At 56.6% G+C, this 15109-nt stretch overlaps 1 protein-coding gene and 1 long non-coding RNA gene across 3 annotated transcripts in view; one reads left to right on the top strand and one right to left on the bottom strand.

The window, feature by feature from the left end:
• The window catches only part of MVB12B (multivesicular body subunit 12B), a 173641-nt gene that overhangs the window by 83161 nt on the left and 75371 nt on the right, over positions 1 to 15109 (bottom strand). For both annotated transcript variants that reach the window (XM_051855273.2, XM_051855278.2), the window contains exons 5-6: positions 12311 to 12440; positions 8523 to 8645 (exon numbers count right to left, since the gene is read on the bottom strand). In XM_051855273.2, the coding sequence (XP_051711233.1) occupies positions 8523 to 8645; positions 12311 to 12440 (253 nt within the window). The remainder of the gene's footprint in view (positions 1 to 8522; positions 8646 to 12310; positions 12441 to 15109) is intronic.
• Positions 10633 to 11518, top strand: LOC127493132 (uncharacterized). The gene is made up of 2 exons (XR_011382148.1): positions 10633 to 10759; positions 11291 to 11518. It is a non-coding gene; the product is annotated as an uncharacterized lncRNA (long non-coding RNA).

The following is a 15109-nucleotide window of genomic DNA, read 5'->3' as shown; positions in this document are numbered from 1 at the left end:
ACTGTATACACACATCATTCTGGTCCCATGCACCTAAACTAGCTCACCTTACAGGTTCCATACATAGTTTCTGAAAACCCACCATGGGCCAGGCACCTAGAATTCAGAGGTCCCAGCCACCCTGGGGACTTAGGCTTCCCACTGAACGCTCACTGTAAGTACCAAATGAAACGACAAAGCTGACACCGCCTGCTAGGCTTCCCTGCACAGGGATGCAAGGTCATCACTGGTGCTGTTTGTAAGTCAAAGCCTTGCCTGAGGCTTTCAAAAAAGAAAAGGGAAACATGAGAATCCCTTGCCAGTACACAGCAAGTCTGGTCAGTAAGACTGAATACAAACACACGCAGCAATGACGGGAGGTGGGGAAATGCCTCCTTGTGTGATGTGTGAGCAAGGGGCAACAAGCGCCAGGGTGGCCAGGACTGACCCAAGTCTCCTGGAGTTCAGTCCACCTCAGGAGGGAAAGGGCTGGAATGAGAAAGTTGTGTTCAGAAGCACGAGGAGATGCACCCAATGAATGCGAGAGGATGTGGGCTAACTGGGAGCCAGGGCAGGTGCCAGGCAGAGGGAAGAACACGCACGTGTTTGAAGACCCCAGTGAGATGTCAGGCAACCTAGGATTTTTTTTTAAAGATGTATTTATTTATTTGAAAGGTAGAGTTACAGACACACACACACACACACACACACACACACACACACACATAATCTGCTTGTTCACAAATGGCTGCAACAGCCGAAGCTGGGCCAGGGCAAAGCCTGAGCCATCCAGGTTTTCCATGGGGGTGAGAGGGGTCCAAGGACTTGGGCCATCCTCTGCTGCTTTCCCAGGTGCATTAGCAGGGAGCTGGATAGGAAATGGAGCAGCCAGCACTTGAATGGGTGCCCATGTAGGATGCCAGTGTTGCAGGCAGAAGCTTAATCCACTGTACCCCCAATCTAGGATTCCAAGTCACAGGGAAGGGATGCAGGTGTGGGCTACTGAAGTAACCCCTGAGTCCCAGAGCCCCAACCCGAATCCAGCTTGGAGGGTTCAGGCCCTGCCCCTCCAGGGGTTCTTATGCCTGTATACTGTGGAGTAGGTGGCAAGTGCCCTCGCCGAGGGGAGAACTCAAACCACAGGCTGGTGCTGTGCTCCGCAGCCAGAGAACCCCTGCAGTCTTCGTTGTGAGGGCTAAGTCACTTTAAGGAAGGAAATGAGGACACGGACCCCATTGCCGTGGTTCCACAAACACAAAAGGTGCTCCTGGCTTTGGCATGAAGGAAAATGGTGCCTACTTATTCCAAGTAAGGCCAGACCCTAGTCATGCCTGCATACAACCTGCAGAAACGCCAAGGCTCCGAAGACCCCCTTGCTAGACAGTAGGACCCAGTCCTCCTTTGATGCGACGAAGGCCAAATGCTCCCCGACCAGGCAGGCTCCCCTATGCCCAAACTGGCCCTTGCCGACATGGGACAGGAGCTCAAAACCCACGTCATAGGGCTGGCGCTCTGGGTTAAAGCTCCGACCTGCAGCACCGGCATCCCATATGAGTGCTGGTTCAAGTCCCAGCTGCTCAACTTCTGATCTAACTTCCTGCTGATGGCCTGGGGAAGCAGTAGAGGATGGCCGGAATCTGTGGGCCCCTGCACCCATGTGGGAGACCCAGAAGAGGCTCCTGGCTCCTGGCTTTGGATTGGTTGAGCTCTGGCCATTGTGGCCATTTGGGGAGTGAACCACAGATTAAATAATTCTCTCTCTCTATTACTCTGTCTTTCAAATAAATAAACTAAATCTTAACACCCCCCCCAAAAGAAAAACCATGTTGCAGTCCGCTGGCCGCTTGGGAAGGACGGGAGTGACTCTCGGGGGTCAGCTGGCGGCTTTGCCTCCTAGCCAGCTTGGACGCAGGACTCCGTGAACCTCACTCTAAGCCACGGCTTCTGCTCCAACGCTCGGGGCCGAGCCCGCCCTTACTGAACCCCGAGGGGAAAGGCCTGCTCCAGCGCTGAGCCTGCTGCCACTCAGCACAGGTGGCAGACACCCTGACAGGCAAAGGGAAACAGGCCTCCCTGACACACGCAGCTCAGGGCCTCTCAGTCCAGCGCGGCAGCAGAGCACGTGGCAGCCGTCACCTGCGTGACCACGGCCATCTCCTCCCTGAGAACTGACAGGAGGCAGCCCGAGGTGTTGAGGCTGTCAGTGGAGACTGCAGGACCCCAGTGGCTGACCTCGGGCTCCACCCGCTGCTGACTTACGTGAGCTGACCAGGAGGTGACAGAGCTGATGGCCATGTCCAGCAGGAAGGCAGGCTGGTGAGGCCAGGACGGCGCCAGGACCGCCTGGGGGCTGTGGACAGTGGAGATGGGGTTTGAGCTCAGGGACAAGCCTGAACCCCACACACCGGGGCCTGGTTTTCTCTCCCCTTCAGGAAGGCCGTTAACCTTTCCGATGACAGCGCCTGGATGGGGGCGGCAGGATGATTTTTGAAGTCCGCGAGGATCTGCGTTCTTTTTTCTTTTTCTTTTTCTTTTTTTTTTTTTTTTTTGACAGGCAGAGTGGACAGTGAGAGAGAGAGACAGAGAGAAAGGTCCTCCTTCCGTTGGTTCACCCCCAATGGCCGCTGCGGCCGGCGCACTGCGCTGAGAAGATCTGCGTTCCTTTGATTTTTTTTTTTTTTGAAGAAGTTATGGCACAGGGAGAGTAAATAACAAACCACTTCACATTTCACGTCGCACTTGCAGTGTCGGACCCCCAAGTTCAACGGCTCCAGTTCCTGTGCTGTAGGCACTGTACTGCTCAGTCCCATGTTCTTTTTTTAATAAGATTTATCTTATTTATTTGAAAGGCAGAGTTAGAGAGAGAGGAGACACAGATAGGGAGGCATCTTCCATCCAGTGGTTCACTCCCTAAATGGCCACAACGGCCAGGGCTGGGCCAACCTGAAACCAGGAGCTTCTTACGGGTCTCCCATGTGGGTGCAGGGCCCAAGGACTTGGCCCATCTTCCACTGGTCTCCCAGGCCACAACAGAGAGCTGGATGGGAAGTGGAGCAGCCGGGACAGGAACTGCTGCCCATATGGGATGCGGGCGCTGCAGCGAGCAGCTTAATCTACTGCACAACAGCACGGGCCCGGGATGAAAACCTGACACTGACATGCGCAAGTTGTGTCTGAATCCTGCTGTCCCTGAGAGGGAGGCTAAGTGCACGTGACAGATCTGCTGCAGTCAAAATGCCCCATTTCCCAGAGAATCTGTCACAGATTGATAACATCCATGCAAAAAGTTAAGTACAATTATGTCTGTCACTAAGGAATATCCCACGGAATCTGTGACTGACAACTTGCCGGAAGCTGACACATCGTGGGAAGACAATGAAGCAGCTCGGGGAGCGCTCGGCCCCTGACCCGGGAGGGGCTGCGCTCCAGGACCGGTGCCAGTCAGGACTCGGCAGCTCGGGGACGGCTCTGCCCTGGGGCTCTGGGAGGGCCCGCGTCAGTGCAGCGTCGCAGGATGCGTCCACCTGCCCAGAGCCTGGGGTCTTCAGGCAGCAGTCTCTCTTTCAGGCCCAGGCTGACAGGAAGGGCCGGGGGCAGCTGCTGGAAGGAGAGACCCTAGGCCAAGGTCCACACAAACATGAAACGGCTGGGGAGTCCCAGCACCGCGCAGTCCCGACTGCTCATCTCAGATGGACTCTGAGTAGGACACAGCCGCTCTCGTCAGCTCACACACGGCCGCGCCGAGCTGGGGCATGGAGTCAGCACCCAGGCCCCTCTGTGTCCCCCAGGGGCAGCGCCACAGCCGCAACTCTGCCCACGTCTAAGCCTCCTTCCCTGCCGGGGTGGTGAGCAGCAGGTGCCGGGGCAGCACCTCTGTGGCCAGCAGCCTCCCTGCTGCGCGAGACCCCGGAGGTGCCCTTGGCAAGGTGTTTGTGTTTCTGAGGCTGGGGCCGGGGAACACTGCTTGAACGAGGCTGGAGTCGCAGGGATTTGCTCCAGCTCCTGGTCTGCAGCCCCCAGTGCCGTGTGACCACTGCCGCAGGGCGTGTCTCAGTGCCACGGAATTCCTACCGCCATGGTCCAACCCATCAGTTCTTTAAAACATGGAGCCTGCCCCACCTCCCTGTAGCGCCAGGCCCCCTAGATCTAGCGCTCCCCTCCCACCTGCGCCCAGAAACCCTTCTTTCTCTCTTCACGTTGACCACAGGGACATCAGAAGCCAGCTGCCTGCCCCACGCGGGTGGAAACTCCACAGCTCCTCACACGCAGCTGCCACACCAGAATCAGGTCCCTCCCACACACAGTGCAAGGGGGTGCACCCGACTGTCACAAGCCCGTGACAGGTGTGGCACTGCCTCCTGGGACGTGCCCACCAGGCTGTATTCCACACACCCAAGCTCACGACCACACTGGCGCCTCACGCACGGCTGCTGAGCCAGGTCTCCCCAGTGTGGCTCCCACGCTATTGATTTTCTGACCCTCGGGGCCTCTCCATGTGCCCATCACCTTTCATCTCCGGCTTCCTGCAGGGTGTTCCGGCTGCGGAGGGATGTGGAGTATTGATTCTGTCACTCAGCACATCAGCTCTCCCTAATGACTCTGTGTCATCTGCAAATTTGATAAGCAGGCCTCTGATGTCTTTATCAACCCGCCAAGTCTACTGCTCGGCAAGCGGGGGCAGCAGCCCGCCAGGGGCCTCCTCCCATGGCGACGCGGGCCACTCATTCATCCACACGCGAAGCTCCGCACGCGCACTCGAGCCCTTGCAGGTCCGCCTGCCTCCGGGGGCTGCCCAAACCTCTGCCGGGCTGCAACAGCACCTTCCTTCCAGCAGAACCCACGTGAGACCCAGGTGTGAGGGTGCAGGGGCTGCCTGGTCGAAGCCGGGAGGGTACTTCCTCTCTGTGCCTGCCCCACGGCAGCAGCACAGGACCCAGGGTCAGAAACCCCTCCTCCGCTCGCACGCCTGAGGCTGGTGCACAATGCTGAGGCCTGCCCAGCAGGGAGGGGACATGGGAGCCTCAGCCCAAACCCTGCTCCATCCTGCTGGGCAGCGTGTGTGAGCACGTGCGAGAGCGTGGCGCGGCCTGAGTCCCGGAAGAAGCGGTGCTGTCGGGGAACACATTTGTCCCCTGAACTCACGCGTGGGGGCCTCGGCATGAGAGGTGGGCCTCTGGGGAGTGACGAGGCTGGGCAAGGTCATCAGGTGCGGCGTGCTCCCTGGCTCTACCACATGATGCTCTGTACCCCGTGGGCTCTGCCGGCAAGACGCCGGCACCAGACACAGCTGCTCGACTCTGCACCAGCAAACTCCCTTCCTTTATGATGAAGTCCGCACCAGGTACTTCGTTATGGCAACCAAAGATGGGCCAATACCAACAGCAGGCCCTTCCTCGCCTGGGGCCGTCGGGAGACAGAGACGTGTGCCGCACGTGTGGGAAGATGTTCCGGCGCGAGAGGAACAGGCGCTCTGCCACGCCCGCTTAGGCCACCTTCTGCCATGAATGGCTTCCAGTGCCACATCCAGTTACGGGACACAGCCAAGGAGCACCCCCTTCCCTCCAGGGGCACCCCCGCTCCACCAGGACGACTCTGTCTCTGGTCTTGTCACAGCATTTTCTGTGGAACCAGGAAGGAGCCAGGCGGAAGCCCCTGCCCCGGGACAGCACCTGCCCCCGGGAAGAGCAGGCAGCTCTGCTGGACCGTGAGGCCCTCAGGTGAGGCCCCTTTCATCGCAGCTAAAGCTGGGAGGACAGCTCTGCTTTGAACTCTGAGGGATGACGACACAGACATGGAGCCACCGCGCATGTTTTTGGGTTTTGAGACAAACGCCCAGGCTGGAGGAGGCAGCCGTGTCTGCTGCGAGCCCCTCCCTCTTCACTTCCAGTCCCACAGATCTGCTGGGAACTGGGCCCGGCGCCCTCTGTTCAAGACCTGGCACTGCTCCCGCCACCTCCATGGCTGGTCAGTAGAGGGCGCTGTGTCACCACGCTCTTGCAGCCTTGGCCCGAGCATCACACAAAAGCCACACTTGAAGATGTGGTTCTCGTGTCTGTGGTTCTGAGCCGCATGAGAAGACAATATCAAAGTACGAACCTGCTACTATGTGATGTGTGATGTCACCCACGTGAAAAAGTGCACAGGAAGAAAATTGAAGGAAGCAGAACCAAAGGTTGTAGCATTTGCTCCCTGGAAATGGAATTGGTTTTTCACTATTTTCTATGCGCTGTCAATCTCCCACAAGCTTACACTACTCTCCCGATGGAGAAAACCCGAAGCACTCAGGGGTGCAAGGCTGCTCTGCAGAGGCTGGCTGCCAGAGAAGCACCTGTTCACTTGTGCCTGGACGCCGGTGGCCCTGCCCTCAAGGAGCTCACACAGCGACCCCAGCACAGCGTGAAAATCCAAATGGACAAGCAGCACTCGGAGAGCGGAGCCCACAGAGGCCCAGGCCGTGCAGCTTAGACACGTGCAGCTTAGAGCCTAGAGCCACATGTGAGCCCCAGGACCACCTGGAGCAAGGCAGGGAAACACGCACCAGGAGGAGGGGGCTACCAGTTCAGGGAAGACTGGGGCTCAGGGCTCGGAGAGAGAGGACAGGAACCCCCATCAGTGCCCCCTGAGGATCCGGCCGTGCCCGACGGGCTGGGGAGACACCCAGCACCAGAACACGAGCACAGGACGCCACCGGAGACAAGGCTGTCAGGGCCCAGATGCCTCCAGGGATAAAATACCATACTTACTGCTTTTCATTAAGTCTCCAATGGAAAAGTTGAATAATCAGCATTCTACTTTTTCAAAATCAAAGAGACTGGATAGGAAAGCAATGTCCTCCCCCAAAACTCAGAAAACCTGCGGAACCAGAAGGCTCACGCAGGTGTGCTTGCTACCTGCAAACTGCCGCCCGTGGAGGGAGGAGCTCTGGCGGACAGGTGGGTCTTACTCGGAAGCATTAACGCACATTCAATTATCCCACTGCACCCTGGCTGACTTACCTCAGCCAAATTAGAATACATTTTATACTGACTATTTTGACATTTGTTTTATTTGGAAAGTAAAGCAAAACGGATCCAATTTCCTTGCAGCCATTGTAAACCATAAACTGCACAAGAGAGGCTAGAAGATATATGAGCCTTATAAACACCGGCTCTGACGTGCTGCCCTCCAGCCCTGCCAGGCTCCCGCGCTGGCTGTCCTCGTGCGCGGACCCTGCTCAAACAGTGACTTGCGACCTCCTGGGAGACCACCTCTCTGCTCTGTCTAGGATTGGCACCTTCTTCACCCAACGGAAAGTTAAAACCTGCCTCGAGGTGGAGTCTATTCAGACCACGTGACGTCCACAGGAGGTGGCTACAACCACTGCCACTGGACCAGTGCCCCGCGGGCTTCTCCGCCTCTGCCAGGAGCCCACACTCGGGCTGACCTCAGGCCCAGGGGACAGAGGGCCCTGCAATTACTCCACGCACGGTGGATGGGCCTCAGCTGTCCCAGCACAGGAATGCTGACCTTGGCAGCACCTTCCAGGGCAGAGCTGAGTCAGCCTGCCAGCCTCCAGCTCCTGAACCACACACACACGCAGCGGCCAGTGTGCACCCCGGAGGCTGGCCAGCTTTTCAGCCTCTCGATTCCGAAGCAAAACTGACTCCTTCTGAGGCGGCAGGCGAGTCTGGGGTTGTCCCACACCAGTCCTCGTGCGTGACACCGTTGCGAGGCAGACCTGACCGTCCTCTCAGGAGGCGTCCCACAGGACCCAGTCCCTGGAGCCACGGCTCCCTATAGCAGCACGCTTCTGGGTGAGAGGAACAGAGCACCGGGAGCCAGGGCGCCTCCAGGGCAGGCGTCACGCACAGCCCTGCAAGGACCTCCTGTACTATCTCCTACCTTCCTGACAGGTTTCATTCATCTCTGTCACCCACAGGGAAGCTTTGGACCCGCTCTCGTCTCCATTACGTCAGTGCCTGTATGACGCCTTCCGGCCACCCTCACTTGTCTTAGTTACTGCCGCGATCCCTTTCGAACTCAATCCATCCCTGCTGCTTGTTCTTTGCCCTCAATCTACTACTAGCTCTGCAAAGACTTTCGGATTGACCGCTTCTTTCTACCGTGTGTTGGGCGGGCACAGAGAGCTCAGGAACGATGCTGATGCCTGCCAGGCTATGGGTCCACATGCTGTCTGTCCGGGGCAGCGACAGCTGACTTGGCCTGGTTCCCTGTAGCTCAGCGGGACAAGAAACAGCATGAAGATGAGGGTAAGTACTCGCCACGCCCCTGGCTTTCAGAGGCAGAGAGGGAGGGCCAGTGGCTGCACCACGTGGCGGTGTGACTCTCCGGGGCTGCACATCCTGCTGCTGTAGGGGCCTACAGAACGCGCACACAACGGAATGCTGGTCTTCGCGTCCAGCAGAGATCCAGCTGGATTTCAGAGGTCCCCTCTAAAGGCACACGGCTGCTCCATTTCACACAGATTTTGCACCTTTCCAGCACATACTACGTGTGGTGTCCCAGACCACGTGACAGCACAGGCATCACTGGCAAGGCCTTACCTGGGCAGGTTGGGGGCTGGGGTAGAAGCAGCTGACGACTGGGAAGGCGTCGTGGGTTGAGATGAGTCATGGTTTCTTGGGACTCTGCCCATTCGATACCAGATCCCCATGCTGTTCAGTTCCCTTTAGGAGAAAAGAGAAATCATGACACAGCAGGTTAGCACAGCGCGTTGACCTGAGTGACAAGCAAACCAACACAGGGAGCCAGTTCTCACCCAGGTGAAGCCGTCTCACCGCCTGCCTTGTGCTCTGGGCATGTCCATCCAGAGCCTCAGCAGGGCGACGGCACCATCAAGCGGCCTCCTCCCCCACCCTGAGCTTGCCTTCCTACTCCTACGGACATCTCTGAAACTCCTGACTTCACCATTTCATCGTAGGTCATTACATGATAATCCTCACTAAGTCTCTGTGCAGTGAGGGTGAGACAGAGAAATGGACTGACAGATATGGGTCTGCTTCTTTGTTTCTATCTTTATTTTTAAGATTTATTTATTTATTTGAAATGTGGAGTTACAGAGGCAGAGGCAGAGGTAGAGGCACAGAGAATGAGAGAGAGGTCTTCCATCTGCTGGTTCACTCCCCAAAGGGCCGCAATGGCTGGAGCTGGGCTGATCCAAAGCCAGGAGCCAGGAGCTTCTTCCAGGTCTCCCACGTGGGTGCAGGGGCCCAAGGACTCCGGCCATCCTCTGCTGCTTTCTCAGGCCACAGCAGAGAGCTGGATTGGAGTGGAGCAGCTGGTACTGAACTAGCACCCATGTCCGATGCCAGCACTGCAGGCAGCAGCTTTACCCGTTACGCTGCAGCGTTAGCCCCAAGGGACTGCTTCTTAACCAGAGAAGAATTAGCCCTACCCTGCCATACTGTGCCCCAATTTCAGGCTACAGCCCCTCACAGCTGGGGGTCACCTGCAGCTGACCTCATTCGTGGGTCAGTTTGGTGTTCATCTTCAAGCCACAGAATCCAAGGCACAGGCTCTAGGAATCATGGCAACTAAGAGCAGCCCAGGCCTCAGGTGCCACGCCGGCCTTGGCCCACCTGGTCCTGAGGGCTTGTGGCTCGGGCTGGCTGGCTCTTGGCCACTCTAAGAGGATTACTTAGACACATCCAGGTCCCAGCTTGGCCATGGCCCTGATGCACAGGCACAGCTTCTCCCCACAAAACACGAGTTTCTCGGTGTGCTGCAGCAACCACTCCGAACCACACGTTAGTCTGCCACGTGAGACAAGCGACTCCAATCTGCTGCCCGAGATCATGGCTCAGGACGCCAGGCTTTGGGGGCAAGGTTCCGCTCTCCCCAGCAGCAGCCCAAGCCCTCCTTGCAAGGGAACACACTGAACGGTGCCCATTTTAAAGATCCAGTGAGCTGGAGTTCTAAGTACTGAATACTCTTTCCTTATTTAAAAGTAACACTGAATTGTCTCCCTCTGGAAAAGAATTTTTGCCCTGCGGCAAAACAAAACTATATCTTAGCAACCTTCTAAAAATAATAGAGAGAATAATATTTTAGTTTTGATTATCAAGACGTATATTAGCAAGACTATATTCTCTAGAATTGTTTAAATTGGTTAAAATCAGATCTTTTCACATATTATGGTTTGTAGTTAAAAATATACATAAAAGGCCCGGCATCATGGCTCACTTGGCTAATCCTCCACCTGCAGTGCCGGCATCCCATATGAGTGCTGGGTTCTAGTCCCAGTTGCTCCTCTTCCAGTCCAGCTCTCTGCTGTGGCCCGAGAGGGCAGTGGAGGATGGCCCAGGTCCTTGGGCCCTGCACCCGCATGGGAGAACAGGAGGAAGCACGTGGCTCCTGGCTTCAGATCAGTGCAGCACCGGCTGCAGCAGCCATTTGGGGGGTGAGCCAACAGATAGAAGACCTTTCTCTCTGTCTCTCTCTCTCTGTCTATAACTCTACCTGTCAAATAAATAAATAAATAAAATCTTTAAAAAATATACATAAAAACAATTCAAAGGTTCATTACTAAATTGTTGGTTTTTATTATCTGTATGTAAATGGCTGCTTCTAAGGGACTTCAGTTGGCTCTTCTCGGAACCACTGCTGCCCTGCCATTCTGGTAACAGAACCGTAACTGTGACAGAATGTGACTCACACCAGGCTGCAAAACAGGAGCTTTGAGTGCCAGGAGGCGACACCGATCAGCCTCCTTAGGAGCACAGACCCTGCCCCAGGGCGTTCAGTCCCTGAGGCTGAAGAGTGCAGGTGACACTGCCTCCCGGTGAGTCCACAGCAGGGAGCAAGGCCCTGGGAGCAAATGAACAGAGGACAACCCCAGTCCAGGAGGCCGACCTCCAGAACCAAACTGGAGGGTGGGGAACCCACAGAGACGAGCAAGAGGTCCACGAGGTGGCCCGGGAGAGGTGCATGGCCAGGGGCCAACACCCACCCAGCACACACTCAACCCAGGGCCCAGACGCCAGATGACCGAGGGTGTGGGTGTGGTTCGCTTTTTATGAACGCTCAACTTCCACTCACCCATACACCCCTCTGTAGCCCTCCTGAGCCTCTCCCTGTTAGTGCCTGAAGTCCAGCGGAAGCGGCCCCAGGGACCCTGCCTCCACTGAGGCCTCGTCAGTCAGAGAATGACGCTTCCCAGGAAACAGCGACCAGGGTGCACATGAGCCTGGTTAGAGCCATGAGACCAGTGAGACTGGATTTGATGACTTCTGTGTGAAGTATCAGAAATGCAGACTTGCTTTCTGCCCCCGGACTTGAACCTGACATGACTGCACCACTGGCTTCCACTCAGGGAATCCACGTGCTGGGCTGTGGCCTACCCAGTGGACTGAGCACAAGGAGGAAGACAGGGAAGCCAGGTCCTAGAGCTCCTCCGAGCACCTGCGTCCAGCTGCGCCTGAAGCCAGCCCAGCCCCGGAATTCTTCTGCTATGCCAGCCAACAAATTCCTCCTTCTGCTTAGCTGTGCTGGGTTGGGCTTCCTGTCTTACAATCAAAACAGCTCAATGTGAAATCTGAAATTCCATTGTCCTGAGTGCTATGAAGGAGCTACAGAGCAAGGCCGGTGCCCGGTGCCGAGGCCACTCACTGGTGAGTAAGACACAAACAGGCCCCAGTCACAGCAGCTCTCTGCTCACTAGGGCAGACACGCATCAGACCAAAACCTGCACCGCGAATTCCGGGCATTCAAGTGACATACAGTGTTTCCGCCAGGAACCCTCCAGTGGCTTCCCAGTGTGCCTGGATCATAATCCAGGCGGCCACCAGCTCCTATCTCCCCGCCTTGTCTGTTCCCAGCAGGCACCATACTTCCCCTCTCTCACACCCTTCGGGGCAGGATTCCCCTGACACCGAGGTCTCTGCTCAGTGGCCCCCAGGGCAACACAGGGCTGCGTTTTCTTCAGCATCCGACACACCTCACTGCCTGCTTTCTGCATCGCGTGTTTCTCCTTTGCAACACCAGGGACGAGAGCAGCACCTCTGCCTCCATGCACTCCCACACCCAGTGTGACCCCGGTGTACAGACAGTGCCCCACAAACAAACACTTTGGAGTGAAAGGATGGTGCAGAGAGCTGGGGCCCGGCCGGAGCACGAAGGCGGCGTGGGGGCAGGACCCAGAGAAGCCTAAAGCTGAATGCACAGGAGGATGGCGGGACCCAAGGGGGGCAGTCAGGGTAGACCGAGGGGCGCGGGGGTCGGCAGCTACGAGAGCCCAGGCCGAGAACGGGCAGAGGCAGGCGGCCCAGGATTCGCAGGAGCCCGTCCTGTGGGTGAACCGGGCCTTCTGCATGGGCACTGGTGGTGGACTCACCCGATGAACGTGTACTGAGGAGGGGCCTGCTTGGTCCGGCCCATGATCCGAATGTCACAGATGGCGGCTTCCGTCGAGTCCCGGGGGATGAACTTGATGCACAGCCTCTTCTTTCTAAAAGCCACCTCCTCTGAAGGGAAGGACACAGAGAGTCAGTCTCCTGGAGACGCCACACCTCCCGCCACATCCCCCGCCTGGCAGCAGAGGTGGAGGGCCGCCCCATCACTCCACAGAGGTTCAGCCTCCACCCCTGCCTGCACCGTGGCCACAGGGCACAGTGGACAGTCCCTGAGGAGGAGGCACTCCCAGCACCCCTGCCTGCCCCGTGGCTGCAGGGCACAGTGGACAGCCCCTGAGGAGGAGGCACTCCCAGCACCCCTGCCTGCCCCGTGGCCGCAGGGCACAGTGGACAGCCCCTGAGGAGGAGGCACTCCCAGCACCACACCTGCAGGTAACCCCAGGGCAGCTTCCCAAGGCTGCGGCCACACCCAGCTCCCCACTGCAGCCAGACTCCCCAGGCAGCAGCACACCCACCACGGGGCCTCTTTTCTTGTCTACTCTATCACAGAAAACCTCAGATTTGCCCCGGCCTACACTGAACAGCAGGAAGAAGCCCCAGGTTCCCATTGCCCGGCTTGCAGAGCTGGCTTTCTTGCACCACGCCCACCCGGTCCTGCCTCGCTTTGCTGGACATTAAAAATGAATCCTGGAACCACGTCACGTCACTCATCCCCATCTCAGAAGACACCTATGGCAGACAAAATGCACAAATCCCTTACTGCCATCCATAGTCAGTCTAAATGCAAGTCCCATGTTCTCCATGATGTCCCTGTACTGTCAGTCTGTCCCAGTCAAGGTGCAGACAAAGTCTGTGCCCGCGTGTGGCCGATGGGCCTCATGAACAGCCCCTCCCTGCTCCCTTTCTTCAGGACACTGATAGGGTGGGGGCAGGTTCACTCACCGAGCTTCCTACAAATGGACAGAGCCAGAGGCATGGGCGAGCCTGCCTCACAGTTGGCACAGGGTCTTCCTGCAGTCACCTCATGGGGCTGGGGTCCAGCCCGCCACTCCCACTGGGTTGCTGGGGTGTGGGCTGGGGTCCTCAGTCCTTAAGTCCCCCAGCCACTGCCCTCTGAGCATTATTCTCATCACTGGGGACTGTTGTTGCCAAGATCCACGAGTTTTTGTTTTGTTGTTGTTGTTTTTTAGAGATTTACTTATTTATTGAAAGTCACAGTTAGAGAGAGAGAGAGAGACAGAGTTTCCAACCTCCAGTTCACTCCCCCAGATTGCCACAATGGCAGGGCTCGGCCAGGCTGAAGCCAGGAGCCAAGCTTCTTGAGGTCTCCTACATGGGTGCAGGGGCCCAAGCACTTGGGTCATCCTCCACTGCTGTTCTCAGGCCATCAGTGGGGAGCTGGATTGGAAGTGGAGCAGCTGGGACACACACTATTGCCAAATAGGATGCCAGTGTTGTAGGAGGCAACTTTACCCACCATGCCTCAATGGCGGGCCCTAAGATCTACACCTTTTATTAAAGATTTCAAAAGGGTGATTCTCCACTTCTGTCACTCCTGCATTTATTGGCTGGGTTCTTCTACACAGAAAAAGAACTTCTCTCCATCAACCATCTGGTTTCCCTGAAACAGGTTCTGTCCAGGAGAGAAAGAAGTGTGCCGTTTTTTTCTCTAACGTATCAAGTCTTAAACAATGAGCTGGTGCCCTGGCAACCTCCATGTAACCACGAGGTGTGTTTCTTTGTGGTTTCAAAGGTAAGTTTCCATCAACTGCAGCCATTCACTACAAGAGGCAGAGGATCTGGGTTCAAATCCCAATTCCGCTGTTTTCCGGCACCATGACCTCAGACAAGTTACTTAATTTCTGAGCCTCGGTTTCATTACCTGCAGAGAGCAGTTACAACTTCCCACCACAGAGGGCCCCAGCAGGTGCAACGTGGCGGCACGTGTGATTCACTCGGCCCCACGCCTGGCACACAGTAAGTGCTTAATAAACCACAGCCACGAGGGATCTCACCACCGCTACTACGCGTCAGCCCCGTAGTGTGTCATTTACGGCCCTGCCGGGACGGCTTCCAAGCCTTTCTGTTCTCTCTGAGACAGGAAGGCAGTACGCTCAGCAGCACCTTCGGCCTGAGCACAGGAGCGAGGAGAGGGCGGTTCCACAGGAGGAAACAGCCCGGGACTTTCTGGCCACTGTCATTCGGACAGCATTTTCTAGAGAGCGAGATGAAACAGAGCCTCCCTGGGTCTTTTCCCAGGTGCGGGAACTGGGGGCGACAGTGAGGAGCAATGTCCTGACTCCAGACCCCAAACGCCACACCTAACGTGGTGGGGGCCGCAGAGGGCAAGTCCCCAGCAGCCCCGCATGTGCACTCAGGTGGGAAGGTGGGGAGGGCCCTCTTCACGGCGAGCAGCCACGGCGCTCGCTCTCGGCCCCACTCCTCCACAGCGGCAGGCTCGGGGAGGAGACGGAGCCGCTCATTACACATGCTTAAGCAGGCCTAATTTTAAGTAAACATATTATACATAGTCAATAGCAATGTGTTCAGTCATGCTAATGAACACAGAGAAAGTACACAGCACTTCACTAAAACAAACAGTCTTCCAGTTTTTAAGTGCTATATGGATTGCAACAAACTATAATCTAAATTAATTACAGGAGTCTCATCTTTCTGGTCGACTTTATAAAACTAGGGCCTTAAATGCTCTCAGGTGACACAGAGCTGACCATCAGGGTCTCTTGTGCCCTGGACAAAGTGTCCAGGAAATGACGGAATCC

This window comes from Oryctolagus cuniculus, chromosome 1, assembly GCF_964237555.1.
Source record: "Oryctolagus cuniculus chromosome 1, mOryCun1.1, whole genome shotgun sequence".
Lineage (NCBI taxonomy): Eukaryota > Metazoa > Chordata > Mammalia > Lagomorpha > Leporidae > Oryctolagus > Oryctolagus cuniculus.
This window is presented reverse-complemented; position numbering and strand designations above follow the sequence as displayed.